Source organism: Hippopotamus amphibius, chromosome 4, assembly GCF_030028045.1.
Source record: "Hippopotamus amphibius kiboko isolate mHipAmp2 chromosome 4, mHipAmp2.hap2, whole genome shotgun sequence".
Classification (NCBI taxonomy): domain Eukaryota; kingdom Metazoa; phylum Chordata; class Mammalia; order Artiodactyla; family Hippopotamidae; genus Hippopotamus; species Hippopotamus amphibius.
In genome coordinates this window covers 14,420,277-14,434,370 of record NC_080189.1, presented here as the reverse complement: position 1 = coordinate 14,434,370, position 14,094 = coordinate 14,420,277, and the positions used below count along the sequence as shown (strand labels likewise).

The 14,094-nt window shown below is 50.6% G+C and overlaps 1 protein-coding gene across 1 annotated transcript in view; it reads right to left on the bottom strand.

The window, feature by feature from the left end:
• Positions 1-10,776: 10,776 nt before the first annotated feature.
• DENND2A (DENN domain containing 2A) overlaps positions 10,777-14,094 on the bottom strand; it is a 91,574-nt gene continuing 88,256 nt past the window's right edge. The window contains exons 18-20 of the mRNA XM_057733641.1: positions 13,709-13,954; positions 12,004-12,090; positions 10,777-11,095 (exon numbers count right to left, since the gene is read on the bottom strand). Of these exons, the coding sequence (XP_057589624.1) occupies positions 11,064-11,095; positions 12,004-12,090; positions 13,709-13,954 (365 nt within the window). The 3' untranslated portion in view covers positions 10,777-11,063. The remainder of the gene's footprint in view (positions 11,096-12,003; positions 12,091-13,708; positions 13,955-14,094) is intronic.

Here is a 14,094-nt window from a genome sequence, read left to right as displayed (position 1 = left end):
GTATGTATGGCCTGAGGTGGGGCCCAATTATCTTCCTTTTTTCATATGGAAAACCACTTTTTCCAGTACCAGAGGACAGTGTGATTCAGGGATACTTTGAAGTAGCTTCAGAACAAATCACTGCTCTTTTAGCATAAAAAAAGAAGAAAGGAGGAGAAGGAGAAGAAGGAGAAGAAGGAGGAGGAGGAGAGGGAGAAGGAGAAGAAGGAGAAGAAGGAGGAGGAGGAGGAGGAGGAGGAAGAAGAATAGGAAGAAGAGAAGAAAAGAGAAAGAAAGAAGAAAGAAAGAAAGAAAGAAAGAAAGAAAGAAAGAAAGAAAGAAAGAGAAGAAAGAAAAAGGCCAAGTACATGCCCCATCCTCAAGCACCCTGTCCTCCCTACCCTTGGCCCTACAGATCATCAAGCGCAGTAGGAGCCTCTCTCTCCTGCCTCGGGCCCTGATCTTCCCTTTCCAATACAGTGCAAAAGCACCCAACATGCCCTTCCCCATGTAAATTGGTGCAGCCACCATGGAAAACAGCATGAAGTTTCCTCAAAAAACTAAAAATAGAGTTGCCATATGATCTAGCAATCCCACTCCTGGGCATGTATCCGGACAAAACTATAATTCAAAAAGATACATGCACTCCTCTGTTCATAGCAGCACTATTTACAACAGCCAAGACATGGAAACAAACCTAAATGTCCATCGACAGATGAGTGGATAAAGAAAATGTGATATGTGTTTTTATAGTGTGTGTGTATATATATATACACACACACAATGGGATATTACTCAGCTATAAAAAAGAATGAAATAATGCCATTTTCAGCAACATGGATGGACCTAGAGATTATCATACTAAGTGAGTAAAGTCAGAAAATGAAAGACAAATACCATATGATATCACTTACATGTGGAATCTAAAATATGACACAAGGGACTTCCCTGGTGGTGCAGTGGTTTAGAATCCGCCTGCCAATGCAGGGGACGTGGGTTCGTTCCCTGGTCTGGCAAGAGCCCACATGCCACGGAGCAACTAAGCCTATGTATCACAACTACTGAGCCTGAGCTCTAGAGCCCATGAGTTGCAACTACTGAAGCCCACACACCTAGAGCCCGTGTGCCGCAACAAGAGAAGCCACTGCACTGAGAAGCCCACACACCATAAGGAAGAGTAGCCCCTGCTCACCCTCACACAGCAACGAAGACCCAACATAGCCAAAAATAAAATATAAATAAATAATTTAAAAAAGTTAAAATAAAATGACACAAATTAACCTATCTAAAAAAAGCAGAAACAGACTCATAGACATAGAGAACAGACTTGTGGTTGCCAAGGGGGAGGGTGGATGGTGGAGGGATGAATTGGGAGTTTGAGATTAGCAGATGCAAACTATTATATATAGAATGGATAAACAACAAGTTCCTACTGTGTAGCACAGGGAACTATATTCAATATTCTGTGATAAACCATAATGGAAAAGAATATGAAAAAGAATATATATATGTATAACTGAATCACTTTGCTGTACAGTAGAAATTAACACAACATTGTAAATCAACTACACTTCGATAAAATAAATTTTTAAAAAATGCCCTTCCCCAGCCACAGAGGGGGTTACCATAGGTTTGAACTGGGAAAAATGGTACCAAAAACACTCCAGCTTTCTTATTCCTCTTTCATAAGAATCCCTGGTCTCCTTTGTAGAGGGCACTGCCCACTGTCCACTGCTCTGAGACTGGCAGTAAAATCCCAGTGTGCGGATGGTGAGGGGCCTGCAGAAGTCGGGGCGTGGTCTGGGACAGAAGGTTTGAGCTGTTTCAGGTTTTATTTCAGGGCTGGAAGCAAGGCCAAGATGGAGTGAACTATCTGAAGTCTGGATACAGCCTGTTGATGAGTCTCCGGGAGGGGGAGCAATCAGGGAGATGCTGTTGGGAGCTGTGTGTACAGAACAGGCAGTAAAGCACGGAGTGAAGGGTCACTTGAGATAATGATATCAGCTGTTGCAGTGAAAATATGCCTCTCTCTCTCTCTCTCTCTTTTTTTTTTTTTTAATTTTTATTTATTTTTTTTAATTTTTATTTTTTGGGGGTACACCAGGTTCAATCATCTGTTTTTATACACTTATCCCCGTATTCCCTCCCTTCCTTGACTCCCCCCACCTCGAGTCCCCCCCACCCTCCCCGCCCCAGTCCTCTAAGGCATCTTCCATCCTTGAGTTGGGCTCCCTTTGTTATACAACAACTTCCCACTGACTATTTTACAGTTGGTAGTATATATATGTCTGTGCTACTCTCTCACTTCATCTCAGTTTCCCTTCACCCCCCGCCCCCTCCCATACCTCGAGTTCTCCAGTCCATTCTCTGTATCTGCATCCTTGTTCTTGTCACCGAGTTCATCAGTACCATTTCGGCTATGTCGGGCTCCCCGCAGCCCTTTCTGGTGTCCGAGGCCATCTGCTGGTGTTCAGCTGGCTCTCTGTGGGAATGACTGCGTCCTTCCGTGCATTCCCAATGCATCTGTGGAGAGGGATGCACTCCACGTCTCTTCGCCGCCATCTTTTCTCTCTCTCTTTTTTTTTTTTTTGGCCCCATCACCCAGCTTTCGGCTTGCGGGATCTTAGTTCCCCGACCAGGGATGGAACCCTGGTCCCCTGCAGTGGAAGCGCAGAGTCCTGACCACTGGACCACTAGGGAATCCCCAAAATATGCTTCTTTAGTGAGCAGTCTTTAACAATTATGAGGAAATTGTAAGTGCACCTTTGTGGTAGTTAGGTTATTGGTCACAAGGGTTGCTGTGACAGTAGCCAACCGCCCTCCCCCCACCCAGAGCTGAACACCAAGACGGGGGTTTTCTCTCTCCTGCTGTTGAGGTGTGGGTGTAGCTTCTACTTTTTGCAGCCTGTTGGGTCCCATAACCTGGGGCAGCTACAGGCTCAGCTTATCCCATATAACAAGCTTATTCCCCCTTGTCCCCCAGTGGCTGCTCTTGTCTTTTTACTTTTGGCTGCGCAGCATGTGGGATCTTAATTCCCTGACCAGGGATCAAACCTGCGTCCTGGGCTTCCCTGGTGGTGCAGTGGTTAAGAATCCGCCTGCCAATGCAGGGGAGACGGGTTCGAGCCCTGGTCTGGGAAGATCCCACATACCGCGGAGCAACTAAGCCCGGGAGTCACAACTAATGAGCCCATGTGCCACAACTACTGAAGCCCTCATGCCTAGAGCCTGTGTTCCACAAGAGAAGCCACTGCAGTGAGAAGCCCACACACTGCAACGGAGTAGGCCCTGCTCTCCACAACTACAGAAAGCCCACGCACAGCAACGAAGAGCCAACACAGCCAATAAATAAAAATAAGTAAACAAATTTATAAAAACAAAACAAAACAAAAAACAAACCTGCGTCCCCTGCATTGGAAATGCGGAGTCCTAACCACTGGACAGCCAGGGAAGTCCCCCTTGTCTCTTATTTTATAATTTATTTATTGACATTGATTTGGCTGTGCATGGTCTTAGTTGCAGCATATGAACTCTTAATTGCAGCACGTGGGATCTAGTTCCCTGAGCGGGGATTGAACTTGGGCTCCCTGCACTGGGAGCCCAGAGTCTTAGCCACTGGGGCACCAGGGAAGTCCCTTGTCTTTTATTTTAATTGAAATATAATTCACATACTACAGTCAAAAAAGTTGTCATGTAACCATCACCACTATCTAATTCCAGACCACTCTCATCACTTCAAAAAGATCTCACCTCTTTTCAGCTGCTGCGGGCAGCAGGGTGTCAGGAAGGCTCAGATCCTTTTCCACACTCAGCTTAAGGTGAGGAGGTTTCGGTGCTTCCCTGAAGGTCATCGGCGGCTGTGGGGGTGCTCAGGCAAACTGTGTTGCCTCAGCCGTGGGTGGGTTTGGGTGCTAGGGGAGCTGCTTGGCTGGGCAGGCACAGTGGAGACGGGGGTGGGGTGGCAAGTCCGGGGGTAACATTCAGGACAGGCCCCACCCAAATGACATCTCCCCCTGAGCACAGGTCTTAGCTCTGCAACCCACGTTTTTGGGGCTACATCTCAAGAGTCAGCCGTTGAACCGGAAATGTCCTGCAGGGGTGACTCTCTAAACGGTCATCACCACAGCCTTTCTCTGAGGGAGCTTATCTCAGAGGCCGGAGGGAAGACGGAGCTCTGGGGCTGAGAAAGGAAGGAGGAGGGGCTGACCTAGAGAAAGCAGAGGAGAGGGAAGACCAAGCTTTAGCAAAATTCAGTCAGGCCAACCACAATGCACACGGCCTGTCCTAAGGCTCCGTTTGTCACTCCCAAACCTCTGAGGAAGGCATTGAAGAGCTCCTTCACAGTCTCCCGGACCAGCGCTGCAACAAGAGCCCAAAGTATTAAGAGGAATATATATAACTTTACCAAGTAGACTCAGTGGGAAGTGCTTTTAGGATCAATACCTGTGGCATGGAAGGAAACAACGGCATAGAGGAAGAAGTTGGCATTTATTCTGTAGAAACACGTGTGAATGAATATATGTGATATATGCCCAAGGTTAATATAATTGCACAGAATATAAAGGCACTGCAACATTCCTCCTGTGTTTTTTGGTATTATTGTTTTTTTGTGGCAGCAGGCACATAACATAAGATGTGCCAGTTTAACTGTATTTAAGTTTACAGTTCAGTGGCACTAAGTACGTTCACATGGTTGTGCATCACCTGTTTCTTGTTTTTAAAGCGCACTGTTCTGACGTGGCTGGAGAGTGCAGGACAGTTTCTGTCCTCCTCCGTGTAGCAGGGCCCTGACCCTACCTGCCCCCCAGAGGCCAAATGCCCCCATCTCAAGACAGAGGGCAGCTTTGGGCATCTCTCTGCTTCCACAGCCCCATCTCCACACAGAGCAGGGCTTGACTAGCCTCAAGGGACCATCTGGCTGGTGGGAACCAAGGACATGAAGCCAGGGGAGGCCACACCCCTGGGAAGGCACTGACCCCCTCACCCTGTGCGTCACCCTAGCACGGCTGACCCTGGCTTGGCCTTGGCAGGGCTGCTGTGCCCCCTCGGTTCCTGCCAGAGCTTCCCCAGGCCGGATGAACCAGGGCAGGGTGGGGAGAAAAGGGGCCTCAGGCCCGGGACCCAAACGGAAGGCCACGGGGCTCCCGTCTGCTAGGGTAGCTGTCGGCCGGCGCGGCCCTGCTGCCTCCCGGCTTGTCAGGTCTGGTTGCCACCCAGAGCCCCACTGGATGAGCCCTTTCACACCTGTCCAGGGCCCTGGTGAGAGTGACGGTCCGTGTGAATCTGGAGTTCTCTGCCAGAAACACAACTCGGCCCACATTCCGCCTGTGGGGATAAGGGAATTAGCTCTATTGTAGGAAGGGCAACCGGGTGCGAGGTTTGGTTGCAGGACTTAACTGTGTGCTCTTAGGATTATGGTTGGGATTGGGAGGGGTGAAGGTTGTAGGCAGAGGAGAGTGAGAGGGGCAGGTAGGGAGCCCAGTATTGATCAAAGGTGAGATGGCTCCCTGGCCTGTTGGTAGGGAAGCTGGCAACGGGCCTCTGTTAATTGTAGCGTGAAGGAAGTTGCAGGCTGGCAGCTGAACCCCACGCAGAAGCTGGGTGGGGGCGAGGTGTGGTCACTGGACAAACCAGGGAGTGAAGTTAATTGGCCTTAACAGGTGCCAGCAGTTAAGTGGCCCCTTTCACCTGCCTTTTGCTTTTCTTAATAACCTTTGCTCAGCCAGGAATCTCCTTCCTCCTCTGCCTGTTTCAGGCCCTCCCGAACACCCAGGTCCAGCGCTGAACTCTCAGCTCACATCAACCCTCCCTCAAGTCTGAGCTGAGTCTCCAGCCCCTGCTCACTTTGCCCTCCTCTGAGTTCACCCCACAGCCGTCTCTCCTCGGGATTTTTGAGGGCTTAACCTGTACTGCCTTGGGTTTGCTTTTAAGCCTAGGCAAGGTAACTAGAGTAATGGGACCTTTTAAAAAAAACAAACCAACCAACCTGAATTCACCAGGTCTGTGGCCTCTTGCAAGCTTTCATCAATGTTTTTATTCTTTAAAGCATTTTAGAAGCTCTTATGTAATGCTGAACTCAGGCCACACGTGCAAAAGTCTTACTTCCAAAACTTGGCCCTAAGATTACTCTCTGTCAGTGAAACTTAAGGGAGAATTTGCATCTAAGGGAAGAGACAGGTCCCTTGAAGAAGTGAGTCACCTAAGACAGAGGCCCGTAAGTACCTGAAGACATTTGGGGAACTCCCAGCGAATCAAGGGTTCTAGGGCCTTGGCCCTAGATAAGTCGAGATGGATCCCAGGAATCTGCACTTCAAACTAGTATCCCAGGCAGATTTGATGCAGGTGATGCCAACCACCCCTAAGAAACATGAGGTCCTCTCTGAGAGGAATGGCTGGAAGGTGATGGATATAGCTAAGAAAGCTGGATTCTGTCTGAAGAAAGGAAGGGAGCATAGGAAAGGGGGTACCCCTCATACATTGCGGGTGGAAGTATAAAATGATGCAGGCTCTATGGAAAACGGTTTGATGGTTCCTCAAAAATTTAAATGTAGAAATGACCATATGACGGCAATTCCACTCCTAGGTATATACCCAAAGAAATTGAAAACAGGTGCTTAAACAAATACATGCATACACATTTGCAGCATGGACTTTTCTGTTAGTGAATTTCCCCCCAATAAAATAAAAAGAAGGGGGGTAAAAAAGAAAGAAATGGAGGGCAGGGGGTGGGGCAGGGGTAGTGCCAAGGGTCAAGGAGCAGGCAGGGCAGATGGAGCACTACCTGGGGAAACGCCCTCCGTAAGACGAGGAAGTCTGGGGTCCCCCCCCGGGAGACGTCCCTTGGGACTCTCCAACACCCTTTGCTCCGACTTCCTACTCACCAAGCAACTTTCTGATTATTAATGTGGTCTCCTAGGAGCTTGGTGCTTGTGTTGAAAACAAGCTATCTGAGATGCCAGGAACGGCGGTTCCGGTCAGCAGCAGGCTGCCTCCCCTGGATGAAGAACTCCTTTGGCTTCATGGGATAGGCGTCCATCTCTACTGAGCTTGCTGCCCGCGATAGAGACAGTATAATACCGCTTTCAGTAGCATCGTGGGAATTGTCTCTTTGGTCGGCACACAGTTACTGAGAGATGCCTCTGTGCCAAGCGCTGGTTTTAGGCTCTGGGAATTCAGCAGTTGAACGTGATGGACACAGTCCCTGCCCTCATGGGGCTTCCATTCTAGTGATCAAATAACACACGTGACAAACAGCATAGGTATGGGCAAAGAGCAATGCTCGATAAATGGCAGATCTTATCACTATTCTTGGTCTGAGCTCAGGTTCGCTATCTCCAGCCTCTTACCAAGACATGCCAGCTGCACCTGCTGCCATGCCCCCCTTCCCTTGCCCACCAGCGTCTCCAATATTCCACTGCAATAAAATCCACCCAACAAGCCTGCTCCAGCTGTTTTTCTTGACCAGGTGATGGACCATGAATTGAAACACGATAATGGAATGCTTCTAAACACACATTCTTTATGGGAAATGTATGAGTTTTATTGGAATTAGAGGACTTGGTTCTTAGACAGCTGGTGTGAGGGAAGATGCAAAGGTTGAGTGTTCGTGATCCGGTCTAACACACGTGGCTTTATGGCCACACTTTCTTTCTGAACCCAAACAGCGTTATCCATCCAGATCTGCCCTAGACTGTGAGCAGGGGTCATGACTCTTTTTTTTCTTTTGTCCGTGATGCTCCCCAGCCCAGTGTATCACTTCGCAAAATGTAGGCAATTTGTTAGTTGATTTAAACTTACGCAGAGTAGGATGGGAGGGATGTTGGAAAGTTGAGCCTTGTCCAACGATGTTCTGCTTCTTGACCTGGGTGCTGGTTACACGGACGTGACGGTTCGTGAAAGTCTGTCAGGTTGTACGTTCATGATCTGAGCACTTTTCTGTATGTATATTTTATTTCAAGCAAAAATGAAAATGAAAATAGGGCAAATGTACTAGGATACTTTTACAAAGATGCTTTCCTCAATGCACTTTATGATATTAAAAATTGGAAATAATCTGCATGCTTGAGAGGATTGGTAAAATAACTTTTAGTATACCTAGAAAATAGAATATTATACAACCATTAGAAATTTATTTATTCACTTGGGGAGAGTCAGTATCAGAGTAGGAAGAAGGGTGCAAGGAGCCAAGAAATTCAGGTAGTCTCCAGAAGCTGGGAAAGGTCTCAGATTGCCCCAAAGCCGGAGAGGAGGGCAGCGCGACCTCCCGACCCCGCCCAAAGCCTCACTGCTGGGCTCTGGACGGACCCTGCCGGCCGAAACCCCGTCTGCCCTTCAGGCCGTGCGCCAGCTGCAGGCCTGCGTGGGGTTTGGCATGTGAAAAACGGGATTGGTGGTCGTAAATGTGGAGCCTGCAAAACCACTGGACAAGCGACCTCTGTAGTCTACATTACTTGACCGGAAATCAAGTTGGAGGCTCTGGGGAGGGAGCGCCGAATCCAGGATGCTAGACCACTCGAGAGTCCTCAACCACAGGGAAGATTAATTGCAGAGAACTCTCACGGAGCCCTCTATCAGAGCCTAAGACCCGGCTTCGCCCGACTGTCTGCAACTGCCAGTGCTGGACACCTCACACCAAACTACAAACAAGACAGGAACACAAACCCACCCATCAGCACACATACTACCTAAAGCCATATTAGGCTCACAGATACCCTAAAACACACCACCTGACACAGCCCTGTCCATCAGAGAGAAAAGACTCAGAGCCACACACCAGAAAGCTAGCACCAGACCCTCCCACCAAGAAGCCTACTCAAGACACTGGACCAACCCCAACACAGCGGGCAGAGAGCAGAAACAAGAGGAATTACTACTAGGCAGCAGAGGGAAAGGAGACAGCAAATACTATAAATTAGACAAAAGGAGAAATTTATTTATTCACTTGGAGGTGTGGCGTAAACAATATAATATGAAATAGGTTAGAAAAGAAAGTATATTATAAAATACTAAAAGTGATCATCTCTGGGCAGAATATTGATATTAATAAAGGTAACTAATCTGAGGCACTTAGTTACAAATAATTGCTGAGCCCCCATACTCAGAGCTTCTCTTTCAGTCTTCCTCCAACCCCCAGCCACACATATCCACCCAGGTTAATTCTTAGGCATAGTCTCAGTCCTACCCTTTGGGGGTAGGGATGGGGTGGGGGGCCTTGGACCCCTTTGAGAATCTGATGTAAACTGTGGACCCAAAAATGAATGGACACACCAAATCTCAGATACAATTTGTGAGGTCCATGACTTTCATTAAGGACCCTTAATGTACAATGAGAGCTCAACCTCTCCTCGTTTTCCTCTTTTCCTCTTTTTTTTTTTATAATTTTATTTATTTATTTATTTATTGGCTGCGTTGGGTTTTCGTTGCTGCACACGGGCTTTCTCTAGTTGCTGAGAGCAGGGGCTAAATACAGGCTCCTCATTGTAGTGGCTTCTCTCGTTGTGGAGCACAGGCCCTAGGTGCATGGACTTCAGTAGTTGCGGCACACGGGCTCTAGAGCACAGGCTCAATAGTTGTGGCACACAGGCTTAGCTGCTCCGCGGCATGTGGAATCTTCCCAGGGCAGGACTCTAACCCGTGCCCTCTGCATTGGCAGGCGGATTCTTTACCACTGCGCCACCTAGGAAGTCCTCCTCTTGGTCTTATTTTCCTCAGAAGACCCCCCCTTGCTCCCAACTCCCTAAAGGTCAAGAACCTCTGCCAGGCAGCAAAGCCCCCTGGGCCACTGCCAAGGTCAGAGCACATCCCTTTCGTGTGTTTTTGCAAGGTTCCTTGTACCACCCAGAGGGAGTCCACCGGCCGTGGGTTGGCCGCGGCATGGCCCTGAGGCCTGCTTTGAAAACGCGCCCACTGTTCTCTTCCTGCCTCCCCACCGCAGCCCTTGCAGGACAGCGCCCCCTGGAGTGCAGCCTTGTCCCGCACCCCCTGCTTCTTCCCCTCTGGCTGCACAAGTCCGAGGAAGCTGTCCCCAAAGCTACGATGCTCCTTGATAACAGGCAGAAATGCCTCCATTTATCCTGCTCATGTACTAGCTCACGTGTGCTGCTCCGGGTCCCTACATGGAGATGGGAAAATTTCACATCGTATAAATAGGAACAGGGTCAAAGCAGTGGCTCCAGGCAGCATCATAAACTTTAGGACCCTGAGAGTATTGTATTAACAGATCTTACGAGATTTCCCCTTTTTGTGTGCACCTCTAAAAGTCACGGACGGCTCAGGCAGGGATGGCGCTATGGCTTCCAAGGGGAAAGAGGCTGGCCGGAAGAGTCAGGTCCATTTGGGACCAGAGGAGTCGGTGACATGACAGCAAGTGGCCTCGGCCACCAGGTGGCATCACCGGCCAGCCTGAAAGTGCAGCTCATCCCCAGAAACCAAATCTTTTTACTGTTCTCATTCTCCCTTTTCAGTACAGATCTGACTCCACTCCACTGCCTGTCGATCCTTTCCCAAGAGGCCTGCCGCTCTGACACCCGTGTGTGGTGTCTGCCGTGTCTGTGGGCGTCGCCATAGTGCTTCCCCCTTAACCCCCTGCACTTGTCCCCAGTTCTGCCCAGAGGAGCACCTCAGTTCCAGGTCCCTGGTGGCCGCTCCTTCCCATCTCCTCCCCTTGGCTCCGGAGCAGAGCTGCCAGGCAGGATGAACCAGGAAAGATGACACTGGGCAGGACAGTTGTCTTAGCCTTGGCGTAATAAAAGGAAAACCCAAACACTTTTCTTTCTTTATTTTTTTTAATATCTAAGATTAAAAAAAAAAATAAAAAAAACCCCAAACCAACAACCAAAACAATCCATTTGAATGTGCCTGGTCACAGGTCCCATTTCCAGTGCTGTTCTAAAGAAGCCGCACCTTCCGGCGGCTCTGGGGTCCCGGGTCCTGGGGGGAGCCCAGTGGTGGCCAGAAACCACCCTGGCCTTTATCCTGGCACCTGGGATAACCAAGGGCCCAACATTTCAGAAAGACCACCAGGACTGTTTTTAAAACATGGGGTTGCACGAGGAGGAAGTTTTCCCTGGAGGCTGGGTTGAGGGCTATTTCTTGTGGAGAAACTTCATTTTACTGCCTAAAAAAAGAAAATGAGAACATTTCACCAGGAAGACAAAGGCGCTGAGTTAAATCCTGCCCTTTTCACCCCAGCTGTGGTGTGGACAACTGTGGCCTCCCACACCACCCCCGCCCGGAGCTTCACCCCAGTGCTCAGGAGAAGTTGGGGGGATTCACCCTGCCTGGTTGCCCCCTCTGCACGCCTCATACACCTCCCCCGTGAAAAGGGATCTTCCTCAGACTTGGGGAGTTTTGAAAGGAAGAATGTCAGAGCTGTAGATGTTGCGTCTGACATGGTGATACAGGAAGCACTGACTGGAACGCAGCCCTGAGAGCCAAGTCTCCCAGCAGCGCGGGAGGCAGGCGGTCCCTTCCTGGGCGGCTGGGCATCCTGGGCGGCTGGGCATCCTGGGTGAGGCATCAGCACGCCCTCCGAGGGGCCCTCCGCGCCGCAGTTCTTCCTCCCTGGGGCCTGTTTCCTCCTTCATCTTTTTTGCTTTCTTTTCCTCCTCCTCCCTTTCCTAGGAAGGGCCTTTTTGCTGATTAAACGGCAGTCCTTCTTAAAATTCTTATGTTTCCACTTTTCAGGGGCATTTGGAGGCTGGTCCAGATCTTTACTGCCAGACGCCCTTCTCTGGTTCCACTCTGCATGCTTCTAAGCCCACTATCCCAGAAGATGTAAGAGTGTGGGAGCGAATAGTGAAAGAGCAGGAAGACAGCCAGGCCCAGCGAAGCAGGGAGGGGCCATCTGTGTCCTTTGCTTACACTCTGGGGACAGATCAGAACAGCGGGCAAGATGCTGACTTAGCCCACGCAGTGCAGGCCTCAGAGCTCTGCAGCATCAGGCCCCGGGGCCAGTGGAGGGAACTGGCCAAGACCCCCATGGCCCGGAGGCTGCTCATGGGAACCGAGACCCCTGGGCCTCACCTAGTCCCTTCAGGAACTTGTTGACACCACTGTGTTCTCCACTGGGGAGTGTTTCCAGGTACTCTTGGGCTCGGACCTCAAACAGACCTGTGGACAAGAGAAATCCCAACCATTTTAGTTCCTTCTCTTCGAGCTTCTAAACAGATCCATTTCCTTATTGCCGCAGAAAAGAGAAACCCTGCTTCTGAGAGGAAGTTGCTCCTATAAACGTGCTCTGAATCATGAGATTTATAAGGGCTTTTACTGCCCTTATAATTGTCCAACCTGTGCGATAACTGTCTTTGGAAAGCTGGAAAGCTAGCTCGTAGATGAAATCCTTATTTTTACTCAACAAACATCTTCCAAGCATCTACACTGTGCCAGGCCCACGGTTTCAAAGACGAACCAGGTGGCCCTGACTCTCAGGCACTCCTGAGACCTCTCTTTTCCTTGCATTCTCCCATAAGAGGGCCCCTGGCCAAGCGGTTTGGCCTCCTGAGAACCCGGCTGCCACCTGTGAACTCAGGAGGGCGGGCAGGTCACCTGTGAGGGCCTTCCGTTCCTACCTGGGGCTGGAGCCTCAGGCATGCTGTCTTCATCTCCTACTGATCTTCCACGGAAACGGGGCTCCTTCTGGGCTGCTTTTAAGCCTTACGTCTTGATCTCTCTATCAAATAGTGATCTGTGTACCCAGCAGGTCTTGTATTGAAAGGACTCCTTTCATCAGAAGTTGTGTGACTCCTACCAATCCATTTTCTCTCGTGTCTCCAGACAGCCCTCATCAGAGTACCTGAAGCCGGCCAGCTTCCCTTTCTGCTTCACAAAGAGCTCTGGGAATGCAGAGCTTCAGTTCCTCAGCTCCGTCTCTGCGATCACAGCCCCACAGGACACCAAGGCCTGGGCCAGCTGCTCCCCTGGCCCCCACCCCTGGTCACTGTGTGGCATCTCCTCCATGTTAAGCATCTTTTCTGTTCTCAGGTCTAGCTCCCATCTGGGAGCCTTTACTGACATTTCTAGTTTTTAGATTCCCAAAAGGACTGAAAAAGATGTAAGAAAGAGACAGGAATGCTTTCAGCCTCCTTTTGCACACTCCCGCTGCTCCATCACTAGACGCATGATGGAGTCCAGCAACAGGGACAGGGAGACGAGGAGAGACAAAGGGAACCTCGAGGAGAGAGGCATGGGGAGGGGGTGGCCTTGTGGATGACCCACAAACTCCGCAGGTTGAGGGAGCCTCTGCTGTCCTACCTCCCCCTTGGCCAGCCCGCTGGGCGTCAGCGGCACCATGTATAGCGGAGGACGTGAGCCATCCTCTCCTCCCTCCCTACCCCATCCCCAGCCCTGGTGGAGAGGGCGAGGAAGAAGGCCAGAGGGAAGGAGAGGAGGCCTGAGGAAAAGGAGAGGAGGCACCACAGAGAAAGGACGGAAAGGGTGTCCTTGAGAGCTTCGTCAAGCTGGAGAGGACAGAACAGGAAAGGACTTGCCGCCAGAACCTGGAGTGTGGTTCCGGGAGTGGGGAGCAGAGGGAAAGCAACGCCCCAGGAGATGGCAGGACAGCGGGGCAGTTTCGCCAGCTCAGACGCAGCGAGAAAGAATGTCCTCCAGAGGAGGCCGCACACCGCTCGTGTCGATGCCCTGGCCCCTGCCCTTCCTCCCTGCTCACCACCCACCCGGGTCTGGGCATCTCCGGCTGCCTCAGTCCCCAACGGGGAAGACACCCCCTGACCTTTGGCGTCCTGCCGGCGCAGCTCCCGCTCCTGGATGAAGCCCCGAAATGTCTGGGTCTCCATGAAGACCTCCAGGAACCGGCGGAGGCTCTTGGAGGAGACGGCTTTGCGGAAGGCTTCTCGCTGCAGGGTCCTCTCCTCACGCTCGCCTGCCGTCAGGAACAGTGAGTAGTGGCCCACGATCTCCACGAAGAAGCGGACAAAGGCTTCAGACACCACCTCGTCCAAGGGGCTGGACTCAGGGCCTGAGCAAAGTGGGCAAGGACCAGGATTGGTGAAGGCAGAGGGCTGAGGCAGAGCCTCTGGGACAAGCCAATCAGTAAGACAAGGATGGCAGAGTGTAACAATCCGCGGAAAAGGTTGCCCACAGGGAGCATGTCATTCC